Here is a 23,897-nt window from a genome sequence, read left to right as displayed (position 1 = left end):
CATATCAGGAAATTGATAACAAAATGTTTAGCACATGCAGTGTTTCAAAATGATTAAGTTAAAAGAACTATGGACTAGAGAGCCAATTAACAGTGAGCATCATGTAACGATTAACATTTAATATCAGAATACTGAACTATAGGTTTCTAGATAAGGAAAAAAAAAAAAAAAAAAAAAACTTGAGTATTTTTCCGAAATATCGAAACTTGAAGATAAAGAGAGTCAAATATACATAAATTGCTACAAAAAAGAGAGACTAAACATCAGAAACAAAAATGTTTATTTTGTAGGTCTACCATACTTTACACTCTGGGGCCACCAGGGAATGGTAAAAGAGGAACCACTTGAAGTCCTGGAATACCAGCCAAATCCTACAAAATAGAACAAATATGAATTAAAATAATGTCAAAATATGTGACTAAATAAAGACAAGTTAAACAAGTCTTTCTTTTCCTTCTATATTCATTAACTTACCATTTGTTTTAACATCTCACTAGTATCAGGATCAACTTCAATCACATCCATATCAATTGCAGAAACCTATCATGAAAACATAATTAGTATGACTGAAGTTAGTGTACAAAACATTTAAAGAAAGACATACTGTGTTTTCTACAAGTTATAATAACGTGAAAGACTTGTTTAACCACACAACCATCCATGTGAATGAAGTACCAACCATTTTATGTTTCACAGCTACAGCAGTGAACAAATTAATCCGAACAAGCCGATTTTTTTTTCAAGTTTCTGGTTATGGTTTCAGTTCACTATTTTGGTTTGAGTGCTGTGTTTTTAAGTGTAAACAAGTTGACATTCATAGTGTTTTATTCATTTTGTGTGGCTATAAAATGGATATATCTCCAAGAAAGCATTAAAAAAAAACATGTACACTTCTCAGCACACATCCATGACTCAAAGACAAATTGCCAATGAGTGTGGTGTTGGTTTGGATACTGTTGATGTGATTTTAAAGGGGTTTAGGGAGACGGACACCTTTCCTCCTGATGGGAAAGGAAAATGTGGACAAAAAAGGACAATTACACTGTTGAAGATCGTTGGAAGCAGGGAGGACTACACATAAAAAAAAAAAAAAAAAAACGGTTGACAAAGGTCATGCAGAAAAAGAGGCTTTACTGGGAAAAAATGGTACAAAGATTGGACTGTTAAGAAGTAGGTCGTATTCTCAGATGAGAGCCATTTCTTTGTCCAAGTAGAGTGAGTATTCTATATTTGCAAATCACAGCTGAGAAGACCTCTCCTACCCACCTAGCTAAAAAAAAATGTGACTAATATATATGGTTTAAGCCAATAAGAATACAATTTGGGCAGCTAAATCCCAAATTGCCAGCCCATACTCGTTTGTTCAGTATCCAGGTAGATAGTTAACAGGATTTGCCACGAGAAGGCGAGCATTGGACGTTAGGTCAGAAGCCCTGATTAGTTCGTTGAATTCCTTTAAAGGTTATGTGGAGGTCTCCTCTCAGTTATATAGCTTCGATGCTTAACTTCCCAACCAGCCAGGACGTATATATGTCCAGATAAATCTGGATGCGATTCTGTAACACCTATTGAATAACATGGATAAGAAGTGCAAGTTGGTCTTACTATTCCATCCACTTTGGCCGGTAGAGAGGTTAAGCACCCCTTAAGCAATACTTAGTCTTTATTTGAGTTTAAGTCAGTAGTTAGAATTGAAGGAAGTACAGAAAGGTGGTTTGATGTTAAATCTGGTGTCAGACAAGGATGTACATTGTCCCCTCTGTTATTCATTATCTATATGGATCACATTATGAAGGAAAGTGGTATTAAACCTGATATCGAAATTGGAGATGTTAATCTCAGCTCTTTGCTATATGCACATGATGTTATACTTCTAAATAAATTCGGTACAAGTCTGCAAGATTCCCTGACTAAACTGAATAACAGTTGTAGTAGATATGGTATGAAGGTCAACATTAAAAAGACAAAAACAACAAAAATAGACAGAAACATTGAAAATATCAACTGCATTGTGAATGGAGTGCCTATAGAACAAGTAAAACATTTCAGCTACTTAGGCACGATTTTTAGTGAAGATTGTAAGTTAAATATGGAAATAGACAACAGAATCAACAAAGCTGGTATGGTAGGAAGTCAACTGAATAAATTTATATGGAATAAGAGAGAAATTAGTCGGAACACTAAATTAGCTGTATACAAGACGGTGTTCAAACCAATTTTAACTTATCGATCTGAGAACTGGGTCAGAAGTAAATCATTTGGAAAAAGACTAGAGACCGCAGATATGAGTCCTGAGCATTAGGGGCATGAACAGTGGCATCAATGGCAATATCATATTAAAAAGAGGATATCAGGAAAGAACGATACTGTCAGCATCCAGGAATGCATTAGAAGAGCTAATCTGAGGTGGTATGGTCACTTAAGCAGAATGGGAGAGGAAAGATTAGCAAAAGAATAGTTCTCTGCTAGGTTGGCAGGAAAAAGACCCAGAGGAAGACCAAGATATAGGTGTATTGATTGATTGATGTCTTCTAAGGCACTTTTTACATAAAAAGTGACAGAAATATAAGACCTGATAATATTGGAGTCTTGACATTTAACAGACTGATTTGGAGGAAAATTGTGGATAGGAAGTTAGTAATGATGTAAATTTTTCATGTAGTACTATCATATCCTGTACACCCCCTGAGGGTATATATATCAGGAATGTTATGATGATGAAATATTAAAATTTTCAATGTTGTAAATGTTTTAATTCAAAATGAAAACCTCAAAGAACAGAATGAGTAAAATACATACCTCTGGAACATAATTATCTCTTCTCTCTCTCTCTTCCTCTTGTAATTTAATTGAAATGCCTCTTACTGGGCCACGTTGAATACGTTTCATTAAATGAGTCACAAACCTGTATATAATTGACAACAAAGTTAATTACTTTCTGGAAAGTGAAAATTTTAATTAAAAAATAATTCAACTCGCAATGGGTCTGAAGAACAATAGTAATTCATTACTGCAATTTTTTTTGGCATCTAATAAACTGACTTGTAATCTAAGATGTAATGAAATCTTCCACTTATACAGATTTAAAGAAAGCTACTAGATTACAGAAACTGTTTCAGTTAACAGCTATTTGCTTTTTTTTCTGAGACAGTTTTTCCATTTCTCTTTCAAAATGTAAATTCTAGTGTTTTTCAAATTTTACTGACTGTGATCCACAATAAAAAATACATTTTACTTCTTAACCTGGCATGCATGATACCCGTGTTGGCAACAATCAAGTCTTTGTTAGGTTGTGTGGAATTTTTTCTTGACTATTATGTATAAGACTATTACACTTTTTTATATAATGTTCATCAAGTAGCTTTATTTTATCGTCCTACATGTTTCGCCAATTTTTTTTCTATCAGCATCATCAGGGAATAGAAACTAGTAAGCTATATGAAGGTAACAGACTAGGTTATAACTGATGATTCTAATTCATTCAAAAAATTAGTATTGAACGAGGCAATGTGTGTCTCGGGTACATGATTTATTCGTTATGGCGCTCATGATGTAATTGTCACGAAAGTTCATTCCTTTGATGTTTAATGATCTGATTAAAGCGTTCCAAATTTCTGGTAAGGTTAGACCTTGATTCTTGTTTAGGTTTTCAGTTTTACGGACAACTGTAGCTGCTTCCTTGAAGGTTCTTCAATGGTAGTTATCTTCTATATAGGGCATAATTTTCTTCTTAGAAGAAAAAATCTTATCCCAGATCAATCCAAAACCAAAAATTTGATACAGATATGTGGATGATATCTTTCTCATTTGGGATCATACAAAAGAAGAACTAATGGATTACCTTAACCAAATCAATAGTTTCCACCAATACCATCAAATTCACATTAGAAATTGAAAAAAAAATGGAAAACTGCCATTCCTTGACATCCTAATAAAGAAACAAACCAATAATAGCATCAACTATCTGTTTATAGAAAACCTACAAATACTGGACGTTACCTCCATTTCAACTTGTCTCATCATATAGCTCACAAACTTAGCATTATCCATATGTTCAAGAAAAGAGCTATAGCTATACAGTACACAACAGATAAGAATGACCTACAAATGGAATTAACTACAATATCCAGAGAACTATCTTTAAATGGTTATCCAAAAAGACTCTACAACAAGATTCTCTTGACTGATATACCACATAGACAATGTGATGATGTCCAATACATCAGTACTATTACTATTCCACTTGTCAGCAGCATTTCCAAAAAATTACCTAACCTTCTAAAACCCATAATATCAGAGTAGCATTCAAGCCAATCAACACTATTCGGAAATTTTTAAGATCACTGAAAGATCCTCATCCATTCTACAAGTACTCTGGAGTATATAATATACCTTGATCATGTGGTATTAGTTATGTAGGTCAGACCTCTAGAAGCTTTGAAACAAGAAAGAAAGAACACAGAGGATATGTCAGAAACAACAGACAAGACATTTCAGGCCTTTCTTGCCACTTTGCCTCTACTAACCATCACATTGAGTGGGATAAGAGCCTTATGCCCTATATAGAAGATAACTACCATTCAAGAACCTTCAAGGAAGCAGCTACAGTCGCCCGTAAAACTGAAAACCTAAACAAGAATCAAGGTCCAACCTTACTAGAAATTTGGAAAGTTTTAATCAGATCATTAAACATCAAAGAAATGAACTTTCATGACAATTACATCATGAGCCATAACGAATAAATCACGTTCCCGAGACGCACATTGCCTCGTTCAATACTAATTTTTTGAATGTATTAGAACCATCAGTTATAACCTAGTCTGTTACCTTCATATAGCTTACTAGTTTGTATTCTCTGAAGATGCCGATAGAAAAAAACTGGCAAAACATGTAGGACGATAAAATAAAGCTACTTGACCAACATTATATAAAAAAAGTGTAATAGTCTTGTCTTTGTTAAGTTTTTACTATTGTTACATTTGAAAACACAGGTATGTTAATTAATATCCTTATTAAACCTTATTAAATTCAACTGTTTTAGCTTAGTCATTAAAAGGGGTTTGCTCCACATCTCAAAATAGCTTAGCTTTTTCATTCATATTTGTAAATCATTTTGTAAATTTTAGGAACATCATGATTTAAGGTATTAAAAATTTTAAATTTAACATATGATTACCATACCTTGGCTATAACTATGGAGAACTTAATCATGCTAACTCACTGAGATGTGCTGATTACAAAATAAGCTGAATGAGCAATACCTTGAAATGTTCTTAGAATACTAGTTCAGTCAAATAATAATAAATAACTGAGGAACAATATGGATTCAAAGTGGAAAAATACAAGCAATGCAATGTAAACTTCAGAATGATGTGCAAAACCAGGTTTACTTCTACTATATTCATAAGCTAGAAAGAAGCATTTTACATTGTCTTTATCAATAAACTTACAGGGATCTTAGAGAACACTGGACTCAAAAATAATTAATAATAAAACACATTGGTATCAGAAAACTGCAATTAAAAACACTGGGTGATATAGAATTTCCCTGCCTTACTCCTCTCCCCATATCAAATTCCTTTCCACATTGTTCTAGCATTATAATGGCTGCTGACACTTTCACAACGGATAGTGATAATACATATCTCATTAAGGATGTGTATTATCGCTGCTGTTTTGGATACCATCAAAAAGGGTTATGTAAAAAATAGAAACAAAGAGAGGAATCTCAATTAGGAAGAAACAAATCACCTAAGCTTTGTAAATGACAATACCAAGAACAAAGAGGAGTTGTGTTAAATCTGGTCTAAAAATAAATACCCAGGAAATAAAATGTTAATCACAGATACGAGGATGGATAAAAACAAACATAACTTTAAAAGACCACCATCAGAAAAAAAACAGAACAGATGTATATCTGAGAAGTATAAGCAGTGTGATGTAAAATGTGTAGCAAAACAAGAAATAAAAATGCAAACATGAAACAGAAATATGAATTTGAAAAAGTAATATGAATACATAAATGTTGCTAATGGATTACTATGTCTATTACACATTAATGTACAATGAAAATAAATAGAAAAATGGCTGATGGCTCTGGTGATGTTATTAGTAAGAATGATGTACAACAGATGGATAGAAATGAATTCAAACAAACAAGTGAACAACACAGGGCAGAGGAAAACTAAACGGAAACAGACACCAACCAATACATCATATGAAGGCAAATGTACCATCCAGATCTTTAAAGACACATCAGCCGGAAGAGGAGAACCACACCTGCTAACTGGGTGATAGACAGCTAGTGACTTTCAGCAGCCACATCACACCATTATATCAAGAATGAAGGCCATTACTTGGAAGATAATATTTAAATTGAATTCCAAGAATAAAGTGATTTGTCAATACCACTGAGGATCCTTTTTTTTCCCCACCATGCTGCATTTTCATCTCAGGTCCAAGATTTTATAAATTTAGAGAGACAAATCATTGCCTCAAGATATTCACAAACATCAAAGTTGAATTCATACTCACAGCCTATTAGTTGATGAAAAGAGACATTATTTAGCCAACCAGACAAGCAAAACATTACAAAACTCTGAAAGATGTGTTCTTGAAGTCTCAGAAAATTCTAAAGGCCTTTAGACTTTCGTGAAAAAACTATGTTGCTTATCGACAATGGAAAATGGTAAGTGGGAAGTCAGATCATAAATAGAATATCCACCAGTAAGGTACACATCCTTGCTCTTAAGCACATTAAATGGTTTCAAAGGGCATTTTTCTCTTTTCATCCCTGAGAGCATCAGGGATGAAAAGAGAAACTTTGTAAAATTCAGTGTTTTAGATTTTAATTATCTGAATTTTACAAAGTTGTGAAATTTTTATCACCTTCCTGTTTTGGAATACTAGCATACTTTCCCAAATAGTTTTGTATCTTCGAAAAATACTTCTGTAGCTGTTGTTCATCAGAATTGGCATCAATAATTTCTCCACCCTCCATCAAATTGGTCCAACTGCATGAAATGCAGCCAATTTTTGCGGTTGTATCAAAAAGAGATATTAGGCAGCTTCTGCTTGCTCTCAAACAAGCAGCATCTCCTTGTTTGAAAGGATCAACAGAAAATGGAATAATGAAGGTTGCTAGTTCAGTAGATACAGCAATGTCCATAAAACCTGTAAAAACACACTATTTGTAAGACAGAAGGATCATCAGCCAACAATGCCAGGAAAAGCCAAAGGAAAAAAAATTAGTCCAAGGAGAGAGAGATCTCATACCCTATCGTAGTGTGTATTACTGAAAGTAAAAGTAGACAACCTGAGATTTCTATTGCAAGAGAAAAGACAAAATCACGGAATTTTTACTTGGCTATGGTACTGATTATATACAGGAATAACTTGTATAGCGCGGTTTTTATTATTACACTTATCATTATTACACTAACATTGTCAACACTGACCGGTGACTCCTGGGCGTCGCAAGTGACAATCGAGAGCCACATTTATGCAGTACTTCTTCGATTGGTTCTCACATAGACACGTTCTTCCCCCCCGGCATTTTATTATTTACGTTAATATTAGTATTTAAAGGGGTGCTTAAGGGTCAAAGTTGTATAACTGAGCGGAGGCCTCCACATAGCCTTTAAAGGAATGCGGAGAACCAACCAGGGCTTCTGACCTAATGTCCAATCCTCACCTTTTCGTGGTGCACCGTGTTGCGTATATACCTGGATACTGAACGAATGAGGATGGGCTGGCAATTTGGGATTTAGCCGACCAAATTGTATTCTTATTGGTTAAATCAAAATAAAAAATGATGGCACAACATGAAAAAATTTCATGCCGGCCGGAGCATCGCCTGGTTAAACAAGGCCCACGTTGTTTTCGCAACGGAACCAGGGTGAACAGCGAAAAGTCAGCTACTGGAACAAATCTGAAAACATACCTAAAGTCAACATAACCACAGTTAAAGATCGGTACTATCAACATAAGAAGCCTGAATGGCAAAGGAATGGAGCTAGCTGAGGAATTACATAAGTACCAGATCGATATTACAGGGGTGACTGAAACAACAACAAAAAAAAAAAAAAAAAAACTGGTGAGATCTTTCTGAGCAATAAATACAAAATGTTATATTCAGGCAATGACAATCAAGAAAAAGAAGGAGTAGCAATAGTATTCAACACAAAATACGAGGCTAATCTTCTTGAATGGCAGTCAGTCTCAAGTACAGTAATGAGGACAAATATGAGAAAGGGGAACTGGACAATGAGACTTATTTGTGCCTATGGTCCCACAGAAGGCTCTACTAAGGGAGAAGTGGAGGAATTTTTTGAGGCTTTAGAAAAAGCAACTGACACAGTGAAAAAGGAAAAGTTGGTCCTTGTTGGGGATCTAAATAGCAGAGTAGGAAATGATTATGAGACATACAAAAATATTTTGGGAAAATTGGAGAAAAGAGCAAAGCTAATAATAATGGCAAACATTTGTTGGATTTCTGCTCAGGAAATGGACTGGTTATTACTAACACCATGTTCCAACATAAAAATGTGCACAAATTCACATGGAGAGAAGAGGCAAGGAATAAGAAAAGTCTCATTGATTATGTTATTGTTGATAGTGATGTTTTCTCCCTGGTGCAGGACACCAGAATGTACAGAGGATTTCAAATTGGAAGTAATCACCATTTAGTCTTGAGCAGGATAAAATTGAATTTCATATTGAAAAGAATAGTGTAAGAAAGTTTTAAAGCGAATAAAAGTTGAGCAGCTCTCAGATGTGATCTGTAGACGAAAATACACAAAGATTATTGAAGAAAAAATGAAAGAGTTTGAGAACAGGAATCAAACCCTGGAGATTCAGTGGCAAGCCTTGAAGAAAGCCCTTATTGATTCAGCTAGAGAGGCATGTGGTGAAGTTGTCTGCAAGGATAGAAAAACTAGAACTCCCTGGTGGACACAGGAAGTTAAAGAGGCAGTGAAGGAAAAGAAGAAAGCATATCAAAAGTTCCTCGCAAGTAAGTCAGCTTCTGCTCTTAAAGAATACAGAGACAAATGCAAGAATGCTAAACACTGTGTAAAACTAGCTAAACAAAAGTCATGGGAGGACTTTGGCAAGAATATAGAAAATAAATATCAAGACGGTGGCAAAATATTCTGGAGGTTGTTGAAGAAGCTTAGGAATGGAGGAAAGAGTGCTGTAAAAGGAATTAGAGATGACAAAGGTGACATGAAAACGGGAGAAAAAGATATCGTTGAAGAATGGAGTAATTACTTTGAAAAACTACTAAATGAAACATGCAGCGATGACAGCACAGTGGTAAAAAACACTGATCAGGCACGCAATCAGGAATACATATCCATACTTGAAGTAGAAAAAGCCATCAAAGGCTTGAATTGTAGAAAAGCAGTAGGAGTGGATGATATTCGACCAGAAATGAGGAGGTATGGTGGTATAAGAGTCTTACAGTGGCTGCATTGCATAATTCAGAAAGCCTGGACAGAGGGACGAATTCCCGATGATTGGAGTAGAGATCTCATAGTACTCTTATATAAAAAATGAAAAAAAAAAAAAAAAAACTGAATGCGAGAATTACAGAAGTATTTCCCTACTGAGTTTTTCTGGCAAGATCTATTCAAGTATACTTGAGAAACGGTTGAGAAGAATTGTGGAAGAAAAGCTTGGTGAAGAACAAGCTGGATTCAGGCCAAATAGAGGCTGTCAGGATCAGATCTTCACTTTACGACAAATAGTCGAGAAAGCATGGGAATATAACAAAGATCTGAATTTAAGTTTTATCGATTTGGAAAAGGCATATGACAAGGTGCCAAGAGAGAAGCTATTCAATACGCTGCAGTTATATGGTGTGAATGGGGCATTATATCAGGCAATACTTAGTCTTTATTTGAGTTGTAAGTCAGCAGTTAGAATTGAAGGAAGTACAGGAAGATGGTTTAATGTTAAATCTGGTGTCAGACAAGGATGTACATTATCCCCTCTGTTATTCATTATCTATATGGATCACATTATGAAGGAAAGTGGTATTAAACATGATATCAAAATTGGAGATGTCAGTTCTTTGCTTAATGTGAATGATGTTATATAATCTGAGATGGTATGGTCACCTAAACAGAATGGGTGAAGAAAGATTAGCAAAACAAGTGTTCTCTGCCAGGTTGGCAGCAAAATGACTCAGAGGTAGACCAAGATATAGGTGGATCGATACGGTTCAAAGTGTCTTAAACGATAGAAATATAAGATCTGATAATGTTGGAGTCTTGACAAGTAACAGATTGATTTGATGTTAAATTGTAGATAGTAAGTTAGTAATGATGTAAATTTTTCATGTAGTACTATCATATCCTGTACACCCCTTGAATGTACATGACAGGAATTTGATGATGATGATGATGATAATGAAATCTGATGTTATTCCTAATCAAATCTCAACTGGCATCCTGTACAATTACATTACACTTTCACTTGTGAGAGACCATTGTGGGTCACTAACTCAATAACGGTTCTATTTTTAAATGAGAAATAGAAGACTATGTAAGGAGAATTTTTATGTGTTGTGATATTTGCAGCAAAAGTTTTAACAAAGCTTAAAAATTACTATCATTGCAGATTTATATATATAAAAAATAAAAACACTGTGCCATATAGCTAGTTTAGGGGATAACTCCATTTTGCAACCAACATGCTAGGGATTCGAATTCCACTATAGCATGGATGTTTGTGAATGTCTTCAGCTGAAATACAAGTTTCATCAAATGGTGTGAGATCACCACCCATGTCTCCGGAGTAGAATTCTCAGATTATTTAATCAATAGGTTTTCAAATTTTCATATATCGGATTCATAAAAATAATTAGTTACTGCACTGGTAAAACAAATTACTATAACCATGTGTTCATCTGAAATGTTTATATTCTTGGATATACAGGGTGTCCACATTGGACTTCCCCAGTTTCAACATGTTACTACTACTTATGTGTATGGAGCATAGTGTTGAAATTGTACAAATGAGACGAAACATTCACCAAATTTTTATAAATTCTGGATGAAACTTGTAGAGCCTCTGGAACATTTGAACAACCCAAACCTTACATATTTCCGCATTTTAATTTTTTACCATTCTTTGCAAGTAGGGAGGTTCAATGTAGACACCCTGTATTATATATATCTGTTAATATACCAAGGTAATTGCATCATAAAATGAACATACCCAGCTATTTTATTTCTCAATTTCTTACTGGGAATAATGGCAATTTCTTCACATATCCTTTTGTTAGTATGGAAATCAAGGGTTAACCTGGTGTAATATTTTTCAATTATCATCCTGGCTGCCTTTTTCACAGTCTTAGTTCTGACACGACCCTAAAATGAAACGTCTATTATTAGTAATGTTACTTTCACAAATATTAAAGAAAAATATATGTATATTAATCCTAGAACACTAATATGATGTAGGAGTAAATGATTATCAAAAGTATGACTGAAAAGTAAATTTAAAACATTTTCAGAATTCTAGATTTTTTAAGTTCTTGTTTAAAGTAAAAACTAGAAATGTAATTATTTTAACTCCATATTCAGCATACAATCTGCTGTACTTAATAAAAACAGAAGCACTCTGGCACAGTCCATGTGTTCATCTAGGAAACATCAAACATCTTTCTTTTAGAGGTTTGTAATAAGTTCCCCCTCCCTCACTTTGCCAGAAAGTAAATTATATCCTTGCTTTAATTGGAGCAAACAGTTTCCACGTGAAGTATCTTTATAATTAGACGTACTAGTATATAAATTGAATGCACATCATTTAGCTTCATTATCTGATAAATAACCCGCCCCCACCACCACCACCATGGATGTGCATACTGTCATGCATTATGGTAAGGATCAAAATCCAGATCACTTTTGACCTTGACTGAGATCTTACTAGTAATTTTCCATATGCAATTACCAAAATGGTTTATCACATATTATGAAAACACTAGATGAGAGTCAAAACACTTGTTTGAATTTTTTTTTTCACTTATTTAAACAGTAAGTTATATTCTTGTATTACTCCTTTACCCAGTGGTGTAGCCAGAGCTTTTGCCACCCAGGGTGATCCCTGAGTTTGCCGCCCCTCTCAATATACCAAAAATACTACAGTCAAAATGATGTAAAGGGAAATAAATTAAAACACTATGTTTAATTTTAAAGTAAAACTTTAATTTCAACGTTCTAAAATGTTATTTTTCTTGCTTTTCTTTTAACAAAATCGTCGGTGACATTGGCGAAGTCTATTTCATAGTAATGTAGATAATTTATAATCAATTTTAATTTAGAAAAATTCCTCTCACAACTAGCAACACTTACAGCAATTGTGAGGAAAATTCGCAGTAGTATTACAATATTTGGAAATGAGTTCTTGAGACTGTATTTTAGAATTAACTGCAAAAGTTCAAAAAAGGTTAAAGTGCCGCCCGGGGCACTTTTAACTGCCAATCCAGCTTATTCAAATCCTCTTGAAAAGCCAAAACATCAGCATTATTACTAATAACCCACCCAAGCTTCACATCATCTGCAAACAGCAGAACGTCTTCTCCCTGATTGACATTATTAGTGTAATGGATAAGTCCCCTCCTCACAGCCATTTACTAAGCTACCAACAAGTATACAGGCACAGTTTATAATTGGAATCATAAAACTCATCACAGGTCAACACTAGTGAACATAAAATCTATCATATGACTCCTTAAAATTATCCGCAGTCTGCACATTCACCACTCAAAGGCAATGCATACTATGCTCTTACCCCCTCTCCATCATTGACATAAAGATTGAATAGCAATGGTCCCAGGACTAAGCCCTATGGAATTCCGCTTGTAACATTTGCACTCTCTGATACTGCTCCCCCACCCCACATATAAAACTCTCTGATATTTATGAGAGCCAATCACCAATCCAATCCATTAACCTGATATCCAAAACCATATGATGCAATTTAAAAATCAAATTGTCATGTGAAACCTGGTCAAATGCCTTGGAAAAATCCAAAAAAATGACATCGTATGCCTTGCCTTCATCCATTACTCTTGTTTACTCTATTGTAAAAGGAAATCAGAACTTTTTAACAAAATATCCATGCTGGCCTAGATAAATAATATTACCCTCATCTGCCCAATTCTGTATATGAGTTCTTACTAATTACCCCAAAATCTTAACTACAGAAGAAATATACAAACAGGCATATAGTTTGATACTGCCATTCTACCACCACCCTTATACAATAGTACTATCTTACCTTCCATCCACACTAGAAACCTGCTCAATTACAAGACTTTCATTAAACAGCCAAGTTAATGGCACAGTCAGTTCTATAGCACATTCCCTTAAACCATGTAGTGAATTTCCATCTAGACTCCCAGCCTTCTTGACATTTAGTGTACTCAATATTCATTCAATAATACTTCACCACTCATTATCTTTACAGGAATAAACCCTGAGTACCAGAGAAAACTAATAAAGTAATCATTAAATGGCTCAAATATGTCATCTGTTTTGGTCACCCAACTTTCATCTCCATCCTGCAAGATAATCTGTCATAATTTTTCCTCCTCCTCGCCACATAATGAAACTCCATATGATTCTCCTTGGATTGCAGTGCCAGTCTCCTCTCATATTCAAAATTTTTCCTCCTTACAATATTAGTCATTTTCCTAGCCTTAGCCTTATATTACTCATGCAACTGTCCTCCACTTCTCTCTTTATATACCTCACATAATCTCTTTTTCATCTGCAATTCCCTTTTATCCCCCTCCATGTGGGGCACCTGTACATGGTGGATGGGACCTCCTAGTGATGGTACTGGCCCTTTTCATTCTTCCTCTTTTTCTTTGCTTTTCTTTCCATATTCTTCGCTCTACTTTTCTGAGTCTTTTTCACTATCCTTTTTTTCAGACCACCATCACTGGGATCCAATGCCCTGCTGCAGTGTTTACCATGCGGTGTGACCAAGAAAAGGGGATCCTGGTACTCTTGCACTACTTTGGCAACACGGGCAATCCTGGATGGCACAGCCAGGATCAATCGGCTAGTGGGTTTGTCTGCAAGGGTTAACGGTGTTGTAGTAAGTCTCTCACCCCACCTTGCACTACAGCAAGCCTAGGGTTGGAATCCTAGGCTTGCTGTAGTGCAAGCATAGGATCCCGGTACAGCATCCCAGCAGTTGGCATCCATGGTTGGTGGGGAGCTCCGGTCCCAAACCGAAAACTTCTTGAGCATGAATCCTTCATCTTTAAATGTTTCAGGGGCCCTAACAAAGTCCCAACCAAGTACTGATACCGCAGATATAACATATGGAAACAGAAGTAAGAAACAAAAGACATATGATGCTAACATAAATTTATTTATTTATTTATGCTTATGGCTACATGAAAAAAAGTGAAAAGTACAATCACAATTTCCAGAAACAAATGATGAAAATCTTAACATATAAAAGTTCATTACATAAAAGGCACAACCTCCTTTCTAAGTCTTTCCTTTTTTTAAAAAAAAAATAAAATAAAATAAAGCAAAAGTAACTTGTTCATAATTAAGCCGGGGATGATTACACTGGCCAACAAAAAAAAAATTTTTTCTGCTGATTATGATCTGACACTTGCTTTTTACTAATTTGGGTGTACTACTTTCAAATATCAAACCCTTTCTCTATCACGTCAGGTTTTTCCTCTATGGCATTTTCTTTTTGCTAATTTGTAAGTTTTTGATATTTTTGAGGAGGCAGTACTATTTAGAGGATCAAAAAAATCGATTTTTTAATATTATTTTCTAAAAGTATGTACTTTTAAAAATCTGTTCCTAACTTTTTATCAAGACATTCGAAAAATTTCCGAAGATATAGCCTATTATTCAAAGCAGTGCGCAGATCAGAATCGGAGTGCTCACCACTCTCTCTTGTTAGTAAACGAATAAATGCGTAAGAATCTGCAACGGCACGTACTGGCGCTTTGAATGCGAGAGAGGCCGATAACCGACCTAATACATTTAGGTGATGAAAAGTAGGCGATGACAACTGCATAAAACAAATGAATGCTATATGCATCATAGCAGACAAAGAACGATCGTTAATCAATCGTGAAAGTATGAGCGCTTATAACGTTTCAATAAAGTCTCTGGTTTTTTTTGTCTTGTTAATTGCATGTTAGTCGGCAGTGAAGAAAATACATCATGTCTACTACTCAAAATTGTGTCAATAGTGTAGATTCCTTCTGCTACGTTTCTGGCAGCTTTACTGTACCTAGTCAAAGGACAAATATCACTGATTTCTTTAAGAAAGTGTACTTTGCATACTTTGACATAAAAATTGCAGATCAGGACAAGTCATGGGCTCCAAATAAAGTGCGTAAGTCATGTGTAGAAAATTTACGACAGTGGAGCAAGGGAAAACGCCAAAAATTAGCTTTTGGCATTCCAATGATTTAGCGTGAACCGAAAAATCACGTAGATGATTGCTATTTTTGTTTAGTTCAGACTTCTGGTTATAATAAGAAGAATAAGAAAAAAATTGTGTATCCAAATCTCAACTCAGCAATTCGGCCAGTTGCTCATTCCAATGAAATAGCCGTGCCAATTTATAAAGGACTTCCTTTACTTGAGAACGAGCATGATCAGGATATGCCAAATGTTCTTGAGGAGCAAGACCCGGATGTTGATTTAGACAATGAAAATTTCATTTCTAGTTCTGAACCGCAACGTTTTACTCAAGTGGAATTGAATGACTTAGTAAGAGATTTGGGCCTATCAAAGGAATCATCGGAATTGTTAGCTTCAAGATTAAATGAAAAAAACTTACTGGAGCAAGACACGAAGATAACTTTTTATCGTAGCAGGGAAAGTCATCTTGTACAATATTTTAAACACGAGTGTGGGTTTGTTTACTGTAACAATGTGTCAGGATTACTAACTGAAATGAGTGTTGTACAATATCATCCAAATGAGTGGCATTTATTTATCGACAGTTCAAGCAGACGTCTCAAGTGTGTCTTACTACACAAAGGGAATGTATATGGCTCAATTCCTATTGACCATTCAGTCCACTTAAAGGAAGCATATGAGGACATTAAAAAGGTTCTGAAATTATTAAAATATACAGACCATAACTGGATCATCTGTGTGGATCTTAAAATGGTGAACTTTTTACTTGGCTTTCAAAGAGGATATACAAAGTTTCCGTGTTTTCTATGCTTCTGGGATAGTCGAGCTAGAAACCAACACTGGAGTCAGAAACATTGGCCTCTTAGAATATCCTTAAATGTTGGAGAACAGAATGTTAAAAATCAACCTTTAATCGACAGAGAAAAAATTCATTTTTCCACCTCTACACATCAAACTAGGTCTTATGAAGCAGTATGTTAAAACTTTAGATTTACAAGGTGACTGTTTCCAATACATGTGAAAAATTTCCACGACTTAGTTAGGAAAAAATTAAAGCCGGTGTATTTGATGGACCGCAAATTAGAACTTTAATGAGAGACCCAAATTTCATCAACTCTATGAACGAAATTGAGAAAGAGCCTGGACTTCATTTACGATGGTCGCGAATAATTTTCTTGGAAACAAAAAAGCGTGCAATTACAAAGATCTAGTGGAAACAGTGTTTGAAAATTTCCAGCACCTAGGTTGCAACATGAGCATAAAGCTTAATTTCCTATACGGTCATCTTGATAGATTTCCCGAGAATTTAGGTGCTGTAAACGATGAACAAGGCGAAAGATTTCATCAAGACTTAACTATGAAAGATCAGTACCAAGGAAGATGGGATTATCACATGATGGCCGACTACTGTTGGAGTATTCAAAGGGATTGCCAAAACAGAACACACAGCAGAAATTGCTACAAACAAAAATTTATTCCCTGAAGCTCATGTGTAAGTAAAATTGTTATTTTTTTATAAATATTCTTGTAATTTTTAATGAATATTGTTAAGTAGTTATGTATCTAATTATCGGCCTCTCTTGCATTCAAAGTGCCAGTATGTGCCGTTGCAGGTTCTTATGCATTTATTCATTTACTAACAAGTGAGAGCAGTGAGCGCTCCGATTCTGATCTGTGCACCGCTTTGAATAATAGGCTATAACTTCGGGAATTTTTCGAATTTCTTGATAAAAAGTTAGGAACAGATTTTTAAAAGTACATACTTTCAGAAAATAATATTAAAAAATCAATTTTTTTGATCCTCTAAATAGTACTGCCTCCTCAAAAATATCAAAAACTTACAAATTAGCAAAAAGAAAATGCCACAGAGGAAAAACCTGACGTGATAGAGAAAAATGGGTTTGATATTTGAAACGAGCACACCCAAATTAGTAAAAAAAACAAGTCTCATATAAAAGTCAGCAAAAATTGTGTTGGACTGTGTTATCGTCCTGCTGCACCAAGTATGACAAAGCTGCATGTTCTCACAACACTTCACACAATAAAAGTAGCTGTATCCGAGGTTTAAGTAGAGAGCAGTTGTGTCTTGTGTGAGAAAACTCGATCCATTAGAGGAAGCCCATTTCGCACTGTATCATCATCTTCTAACACGAGGAGGAATTCTGCTGATACTATGACGAGGACTATGAGAGTAACTACAAGAATAACGTCTTCATAGTGAGACGGGACCATGAGCTTCTGTTTCCTCCATAACCACCGCCACCATCACACCAACTACAGGTCAAGGTCCAGGCTGGAAAGCCAATTCAAGCCCTCATCCATCACCTTGTGGATGTCTTGTAGGCCACCACCGTGAAATTGGCGCCTTGGGCAGTCGTACACAATATGAGTAATCGTCTGAGCCACAGGAGAACAATCACAATAAGGGTGATCTGACAGCCCCCATTTATGTAGAAGATAGCCACATCTGCCCTGACTAGTTCTGATCCTGTTTATGGATGACCAAATCTTCCTGGGAAGATCAAAATTAGGCTGCAGAGCACAGGGATCTTCTACCAGGAAGCCGTTTGTTGGGAGATTGTTGGTCTGGTGTAGGGGTAGGAGTGGGTTGCTCATTGCTTTATTAAATTGCTTAATCGAGGCTTGTCTTCTCCAAATGTGTGGTGGAGCAATGTTGGATAGAACACGCAGCCAGGAGAGAGGGTTGCTTCTGACTGTCCCACTAATTGTGGACATGGCAGAGTTCAGCTGGGTGTCTATAATGTTAGTGTGTGTACTTCTTTCCCAGACAGGGGCACAATATTCTGCTGCAGACAATGTGAGGGCTAGTGCAGACGACCTTAGGACTTGCATCACAACCTCAGGTTGTTCCAGGAAGCCTTGAAATGATGTTATTTCTGGTTTTAATTTTATTGGAGAGGTTGATGAGGTGCCTTTTATAGGGTAGGCTTCTGTCCAGGCTCACTCCAAGGTATTTTGGGTGAGGCTCATGTTCTACCATTTTTCCACAGAAGGAAAGGTTGAGTTGTTGACTCGCCTCTGCAGTGTACAGGTGAAATACCGAGGACACTGTTTTCGTTGGATTTGGCTTCAAGTACCACTGCTTGAAGTACACTTCCAGGGTATTCAGGTCTGTATTCAAGGTTGGTAAAGGAAGTGGATTCATGTAAGATCGCTAGGTCATCGGCGTACATATACTTGCTTGATCTGGTATGAGGTAGATCACACACATAGATGTTAAAAAGTATAGGGGATAACAGAGCCCTGAGGAAGACCGTTGTGAAGGAATCTAGGCCTGCTCTTTTTTCTGCCATATTAACCTGGATCTTTCTGTTGGAGAGAATAGATTCAAAAAGGTGTAGTTTTTTTTACAAAAAAAAAACTAGGAAATAACATTTCCTAGTTTTAGGAGGAGGCCCCTGATCCAGACAGTGTCATAAGCAGATGTGAGGCAATAAAAGTGGCTCCAGATTTAAGTTTCTTCTGGAAGCCTGCTTCAATTTGAGTTGTCAGGGCCAGGACCTGGTCACAGCAACTTCTTTCTGGCCTCAAGCCAGTTTGTTCAGTCGGGAGTACTCTTTCGATGAGTGGTGAAATTCTTTTAAGGAGAATTCTTTCAAAGAGCTTAAAGGTGGTGCAAAGCAAGGAGATAGGTCGTAGGTTTTTCACTTCATTTGGATCTTTCCCTGGTTTGGGCACGGCAATTATTTTGGTTTCCCGCCACAGCTTTGATAATTTCTGAGAAAAGGGCAGCCAGTCATGTTTGTCCATGTTGACCAAGATGTTTAGGAATTCAGGGAGTATACCATCCACTCCTGCAGCTTTGCCATTCTTGGTAAGTTTTAAGGCTATTTGTACCTCTTCCCGAGATATTGGGTGTATGAGTTCAGGTAGCTCGGGTTTCGTCTTCAGGATTTGTCTGATGGAAGCTTGTACAGCAATTTTCCTGTAGCGCTGGGATGGATCTTGGAGGTTTTCAATAAATGGCTTAGCCATTTGATCAGGAGTTATCTCTGTTGTTTTGTGTATCATTGGCTCTGCTCCACCTAATTTTCTCAAAAGTGACCAGCTTCTCCAACTAGATGTGACGAAATCGAGTTCATTGATGGTCGAGATCCATCAATGAACTCTATGGATAAATGTATAAATGGCTAACATAAATGTACCAACATTTTTGATCATTCATGCTACAGGTGAAAAACCAACAGGGAAAATGTCACCCTTCTTTATTCAAAAAGGTTTAGAAGGACTGGCAGGATCTCCCAGAACTGTTAAGAAATTGCATTCTGGTGATGTCCTTGTGGAAACATTGTGTCAGCAACAGTCTGAGAAACTACTGAGAGCAACAACAATGGGTGGAATAGAAAGTACAGTAACACCTCATAAAACCAACTCCTGTAGAGGAGTGATGTCAGAATAGGATCGCCTTGATGTTACTGATGAGGAGATATGTTCAGAACTTAAAGATCAAGGAGTGACAGGTGTGAGGCGCATCCTGATACATAGGGATCACTGCCTAGTTCCAACCAAGAACATCATCCTTACTTTTGATACACCTAAGCTTCCGACATGTGTAAAAGCAGGATATCTCAGCTGTCCTGTTAGAATGTACATCCCTAGCCCACTGAGATGCTTTAAATGTCAGAGATATGGACATGCCCAAACTGCCTGTCATGGTTCTACTACCTGTGCTCGATGTGGTAGTAAAGAGCATGATAACAAATCTTGCTGTGCAAAAAAAGCTAAATGTATCAACTGTCAGGGAGATCATCCAGCTTACTCTCATGCATGTCAGAAATGGAAAGATGAAAAAGAAATACAAAGAATGAAAACAGAGCAAAACATAACATACCAGAATGCAAAAAAGAAAGCCAGCCACTATCACACCTGCTCTGAGATCCTCTTATGCTGAGAAGGTAACAATTAAGAAAGTGACAGTAGCAACTCAAACTTGTATGTCTGTTCCACCATACCTGCACCTTATCACAAGTACTCCTCTGTTGAGTGCATCAATCGCATGACCCATGGCCTTACTCCAGAGAGAACTCCAAAAATGATCCCACTCGATGAAAACCCACTTGTCAAAAAAATTACAACAAAGATATCACTTAAAAGATAAACCACCAGATACTCCCACAGAAAAAATTAATACTCCAGTACCCGGTGAAAGCAAACTAAACTTACCAACAACTGACCATAACACATCAGACGTATTGAATACTCTACCAGAGGAAGAGATGGACACTGGCCATCCAGACTTCCTCAAAACAATTGATAAATATAAATATGACAAAGGTAAGCCCTCAATCTCCCGAAAACCAGACAAGTCTATAAAACCAAAACGATAGGAAAATTTGTACAATGGAACTATCGTGGATTTCACCAGAATATCGATGATATCAAGATTTTGTTGCAGAAACACAAGCCTTTCTGTTTCTGCCTACAGGAAATGTACTTAAGACCCAATGAGGACCCCACCTTTAGGAATTTCACTGTTGTATGCAAGGATAGAACTGGAGGTGGTCCTGCTCATGGAGGAGTAGCTATCCTAGTGGGAAGTCATGTTCCTTTCCATCAGGTCCAACTTAATACTTCTCTGGAAGCAGTAGCGATTCACTTCTCCGTGGGATTTCTTATTACAGTATGTTCAATTTATTTACCATCAAGTGCTGAGTTAAATGAAAATGATCTTGATAACCTTATCTCGCAACTGCCTGAATCCATACTTTTGATGGGTGACTTTAATGGTCACAATATTCTATAGGGGTAGTGCCAATACTAATAGACAAGGTTGAATCATTGAAAGAATTCTTGATAATAATAACCTATCCATTTTATAATAAATTCAATACTTTCTTCCATATGCCTACCAGTCATATTCTGCAATTTATCGTACAATCTACTCCCCCCCTCCATTCTTCTACTGCTCACATGGGACGTCGAAGAGAATACATATGGAAGTGATCACTTTCCTGTTCTCTGCACAATGTCTTCACGGGAACCATGTTCACCCACATGAATACCTATATGGAAAATGGACCAGCCTGACTGGAACATTTTCTCTCATCTTGCAAAATTTAATGCTGATGCCATCAGTCAAGCACCTATCAACGAAGCGGTAAAATATATAACAGAGTGCATTGTCCAGGCAGCAACAACCTCCATCCCAAAAATATAATTTCGGTTTCCACTCTATTAGCCTTGGTGGAACCTAGAATGTCAGACAGCCAAAAAAGATCAACACAGAGCATGGGATGGAGGTTGTTGCTGCCTACCTTATTGCTTTCAAGCGTGCTCGAGCCAAAGCACGCTATGTGAGGTGTCAGAGTCAAAAACAACCATGGATGATCCAATTTACTACATCAATTAATCAAATGACCAGTCCAAAAATTACATGGGATAAAATCCAGAAAATGAAAGGCAGATATAGAACAAATTGTTTGTCCACCTTAGACCACAATGGAAGTGTTATTGCTGATCCCAAAGCCATTGCACACACTCTGGGAGAAAATTTGCCCAGAATCTCAGCAACAGCTTAATATCCTCCAGAATTTTTAACTCTGAAAGAACAGCAAGAGAAACAAAGGCTAAATTTTTCTACCCACGTTCTTGAACCATACAATCAGCCATTTGTTAAGGAGGAACTAAAAAGAGCTCTCCTACTATCTCATCGTAGTGCAGTAGGGCCTGATGACATCCATTATTAAATGATAAAACATCTATCATCATCTTCTATGGATCTCCTTCTCTTACTATACAACAGAATACTTGCAGAGGAAACGTTTCCAAATTCTTGGCATAAGTCAATTGTCATTGCTATCCTAAACCAGGAAACGATCCAACATTATCGACCCATTGCTCTAGTATCTTACAAAGATACTAGAGAAAATGGTTAATGCCAGACTTCTCTGGTATTTAGAAAGCAACAATCTTCTCTCCAATAAACAATGTGGGTTCTGTAGACATCACTCAACTTTAGACCATTTGGTTCATTTAGAAACTTGTATAAGATGCATTTCTGAAGCAAGAACACCTTTTTTCAGTTTTTTTTACATGGAAAAAGTTTGACACAGCCTGGAGATATGGCATATTAAAAGACCTCTATAACCTGGGTCTTAAAGGACATCTTCCTGTATTTATTAAAAACTTTCTTTCAGGCGAATTTTCCAAGTCAGAGTGGGAAATACGTTATCTTGATCATATTATCAAGAACAGGATGTTCCCAAAGGCTCTGTCTTAAGTGTGACACTTTTCACTGTTAAAATTAACTCAATCACCAAATAGCTTCCTCCAACTGTAGATAATGCTCTATATGTTGATGACTTCACAATTTACTGCCACTCCTATAACATGAGGGTAATTGAAAGACAACTCCAGCAAGCAATTGATCATGTTTCTCTGTAAGTTCTTACTAATGGGTTTAGGTTTTCAACAGAAAAGTGTCTGTGTACACTTCTGTTGAAAACGCACTCTTGACCCAGATCCTGAATTAAGAGTGGAAAGCACTATTATTCCAGTAGCTACAGAAGCCAAATTCTTGCGACTGATCTTTGACAGTAAACTTACATTTGTAGCACACATTCATCAACTAAGAGAAAAGTGCAAAAGTGTTGAACCTTCTTTGCACTCTATCCTCTACTGAGCGGGGTGCTGATCGAGCTTCACTGCTCCATCTTTATCATGCACTTATACATTCAAAGCTGGATTATGGGTCTCAAGTCTACATCATACATAGACTACTCCCTTTACTCTGCACTGGGAAGCTCAATACTACACACTCCTTTTGGTATGCGTATTAAAGAGACTATGCAAGCTCTTGGTATAGTCTCTTAAATGTAGTGTAGGCAATGTTGACAACATTGCCTAAACTAAACATAACAACATCCCTCCATGGCATGTTTGCACACCATCCTGCAACCTCTCACTTTAACAGCTACAGAAATCTCATACTCCATCATATCTGTCTACCTCCAATTGTTTAATGCACACAGATTTCTTGCCTATCTATACTGATGGTTCAAGAACTAATACCTCTGTTTGCTGTGCTGCTGTGTTTCCTGACATTATTATCTCCAACCAGATCCCACCTGATTGCAGTAATTATACCATGCCATTCAGCTTGCACTCGTTCATATAAAAGAAAACTGCTACCAAAAGTGTATAATTTATATAGACTCATTGAGCTCTTTACAGGCTATCTCCTCTCCTATGCATAATCCACATCAAGTACTTTATGAGGTCTTACACCTGGTTCACAAAATGAAAATCCTTAATTTGATGTTCAGTTGTGCTGGATTCCCAGCCACATTGGAATTAAGGGAAATGAGGCTGCAGATGCAGCTGCTAATCAGCTCAAACTTTCTCCACGTACTGTTTGACAGTACCATAGACAGAGAGTTTATACGATCAAAGCTAATTGTTCAATGGCAGGAAGCATTAACAAACAAATTATATGACATTAAACCTGAAATGATGCAT

General features: G+C 36.5%; 1 protein-coding gene across 1 annotated transcript in view; it reads right to left on the bottom strand.

The window, feature by feature from the left end:
• Positions 1-263: 263 nt before the first annotated feature.
• RpS17 (ribosomal protein S17) overlaps positions 264-23,897 on the bottom strand; it is a 54,631-nt gene continuing 30,997 nt past the window's right edge. The window contains exons 2-5 of the mRNA XM_090403690.1: positions 11,224-11,375; positions 2,800-2,905; positions 475-540; positions 264-371 (exon numbers count right to left, since the gene is read on the bottom strand). Coding sequence (XP_090259816.1) covers positions 303-371; positions 475-540; positions 2,800-2,905; positions 11,224-11,375 — 393 coding nt within the window. The 3' untranslated portion in view covers positions 264-302. The remainder of the gene's footprint in view (positions 372-474; positions 541-2,799; positions 2,906-11,223; positions 11,376-23,897) is intronic.

Source organism: Typopeltis vanoorti, chromosome 14, assembly GCF_054136105.1.
Source record: "Typopeltis vanoorti isolate ZY-2024b chromosome 14, IOZ_Tvanoo_1.0, whole genome shotgun sequence".
NCBI classification, from domain to species: domain Eukaryota; kingdom Metazoa; phylum Arthropoda; class Arachnida; order Uropygi; family Thelyphonidae; genus Typopeltis; species Typopeltis vanoorti.
The sequence above is the reverse complement of the archived record's forward strand: the minus strand, read 5'-3'. Positions and strand labels throughout refer to the sequence as shown.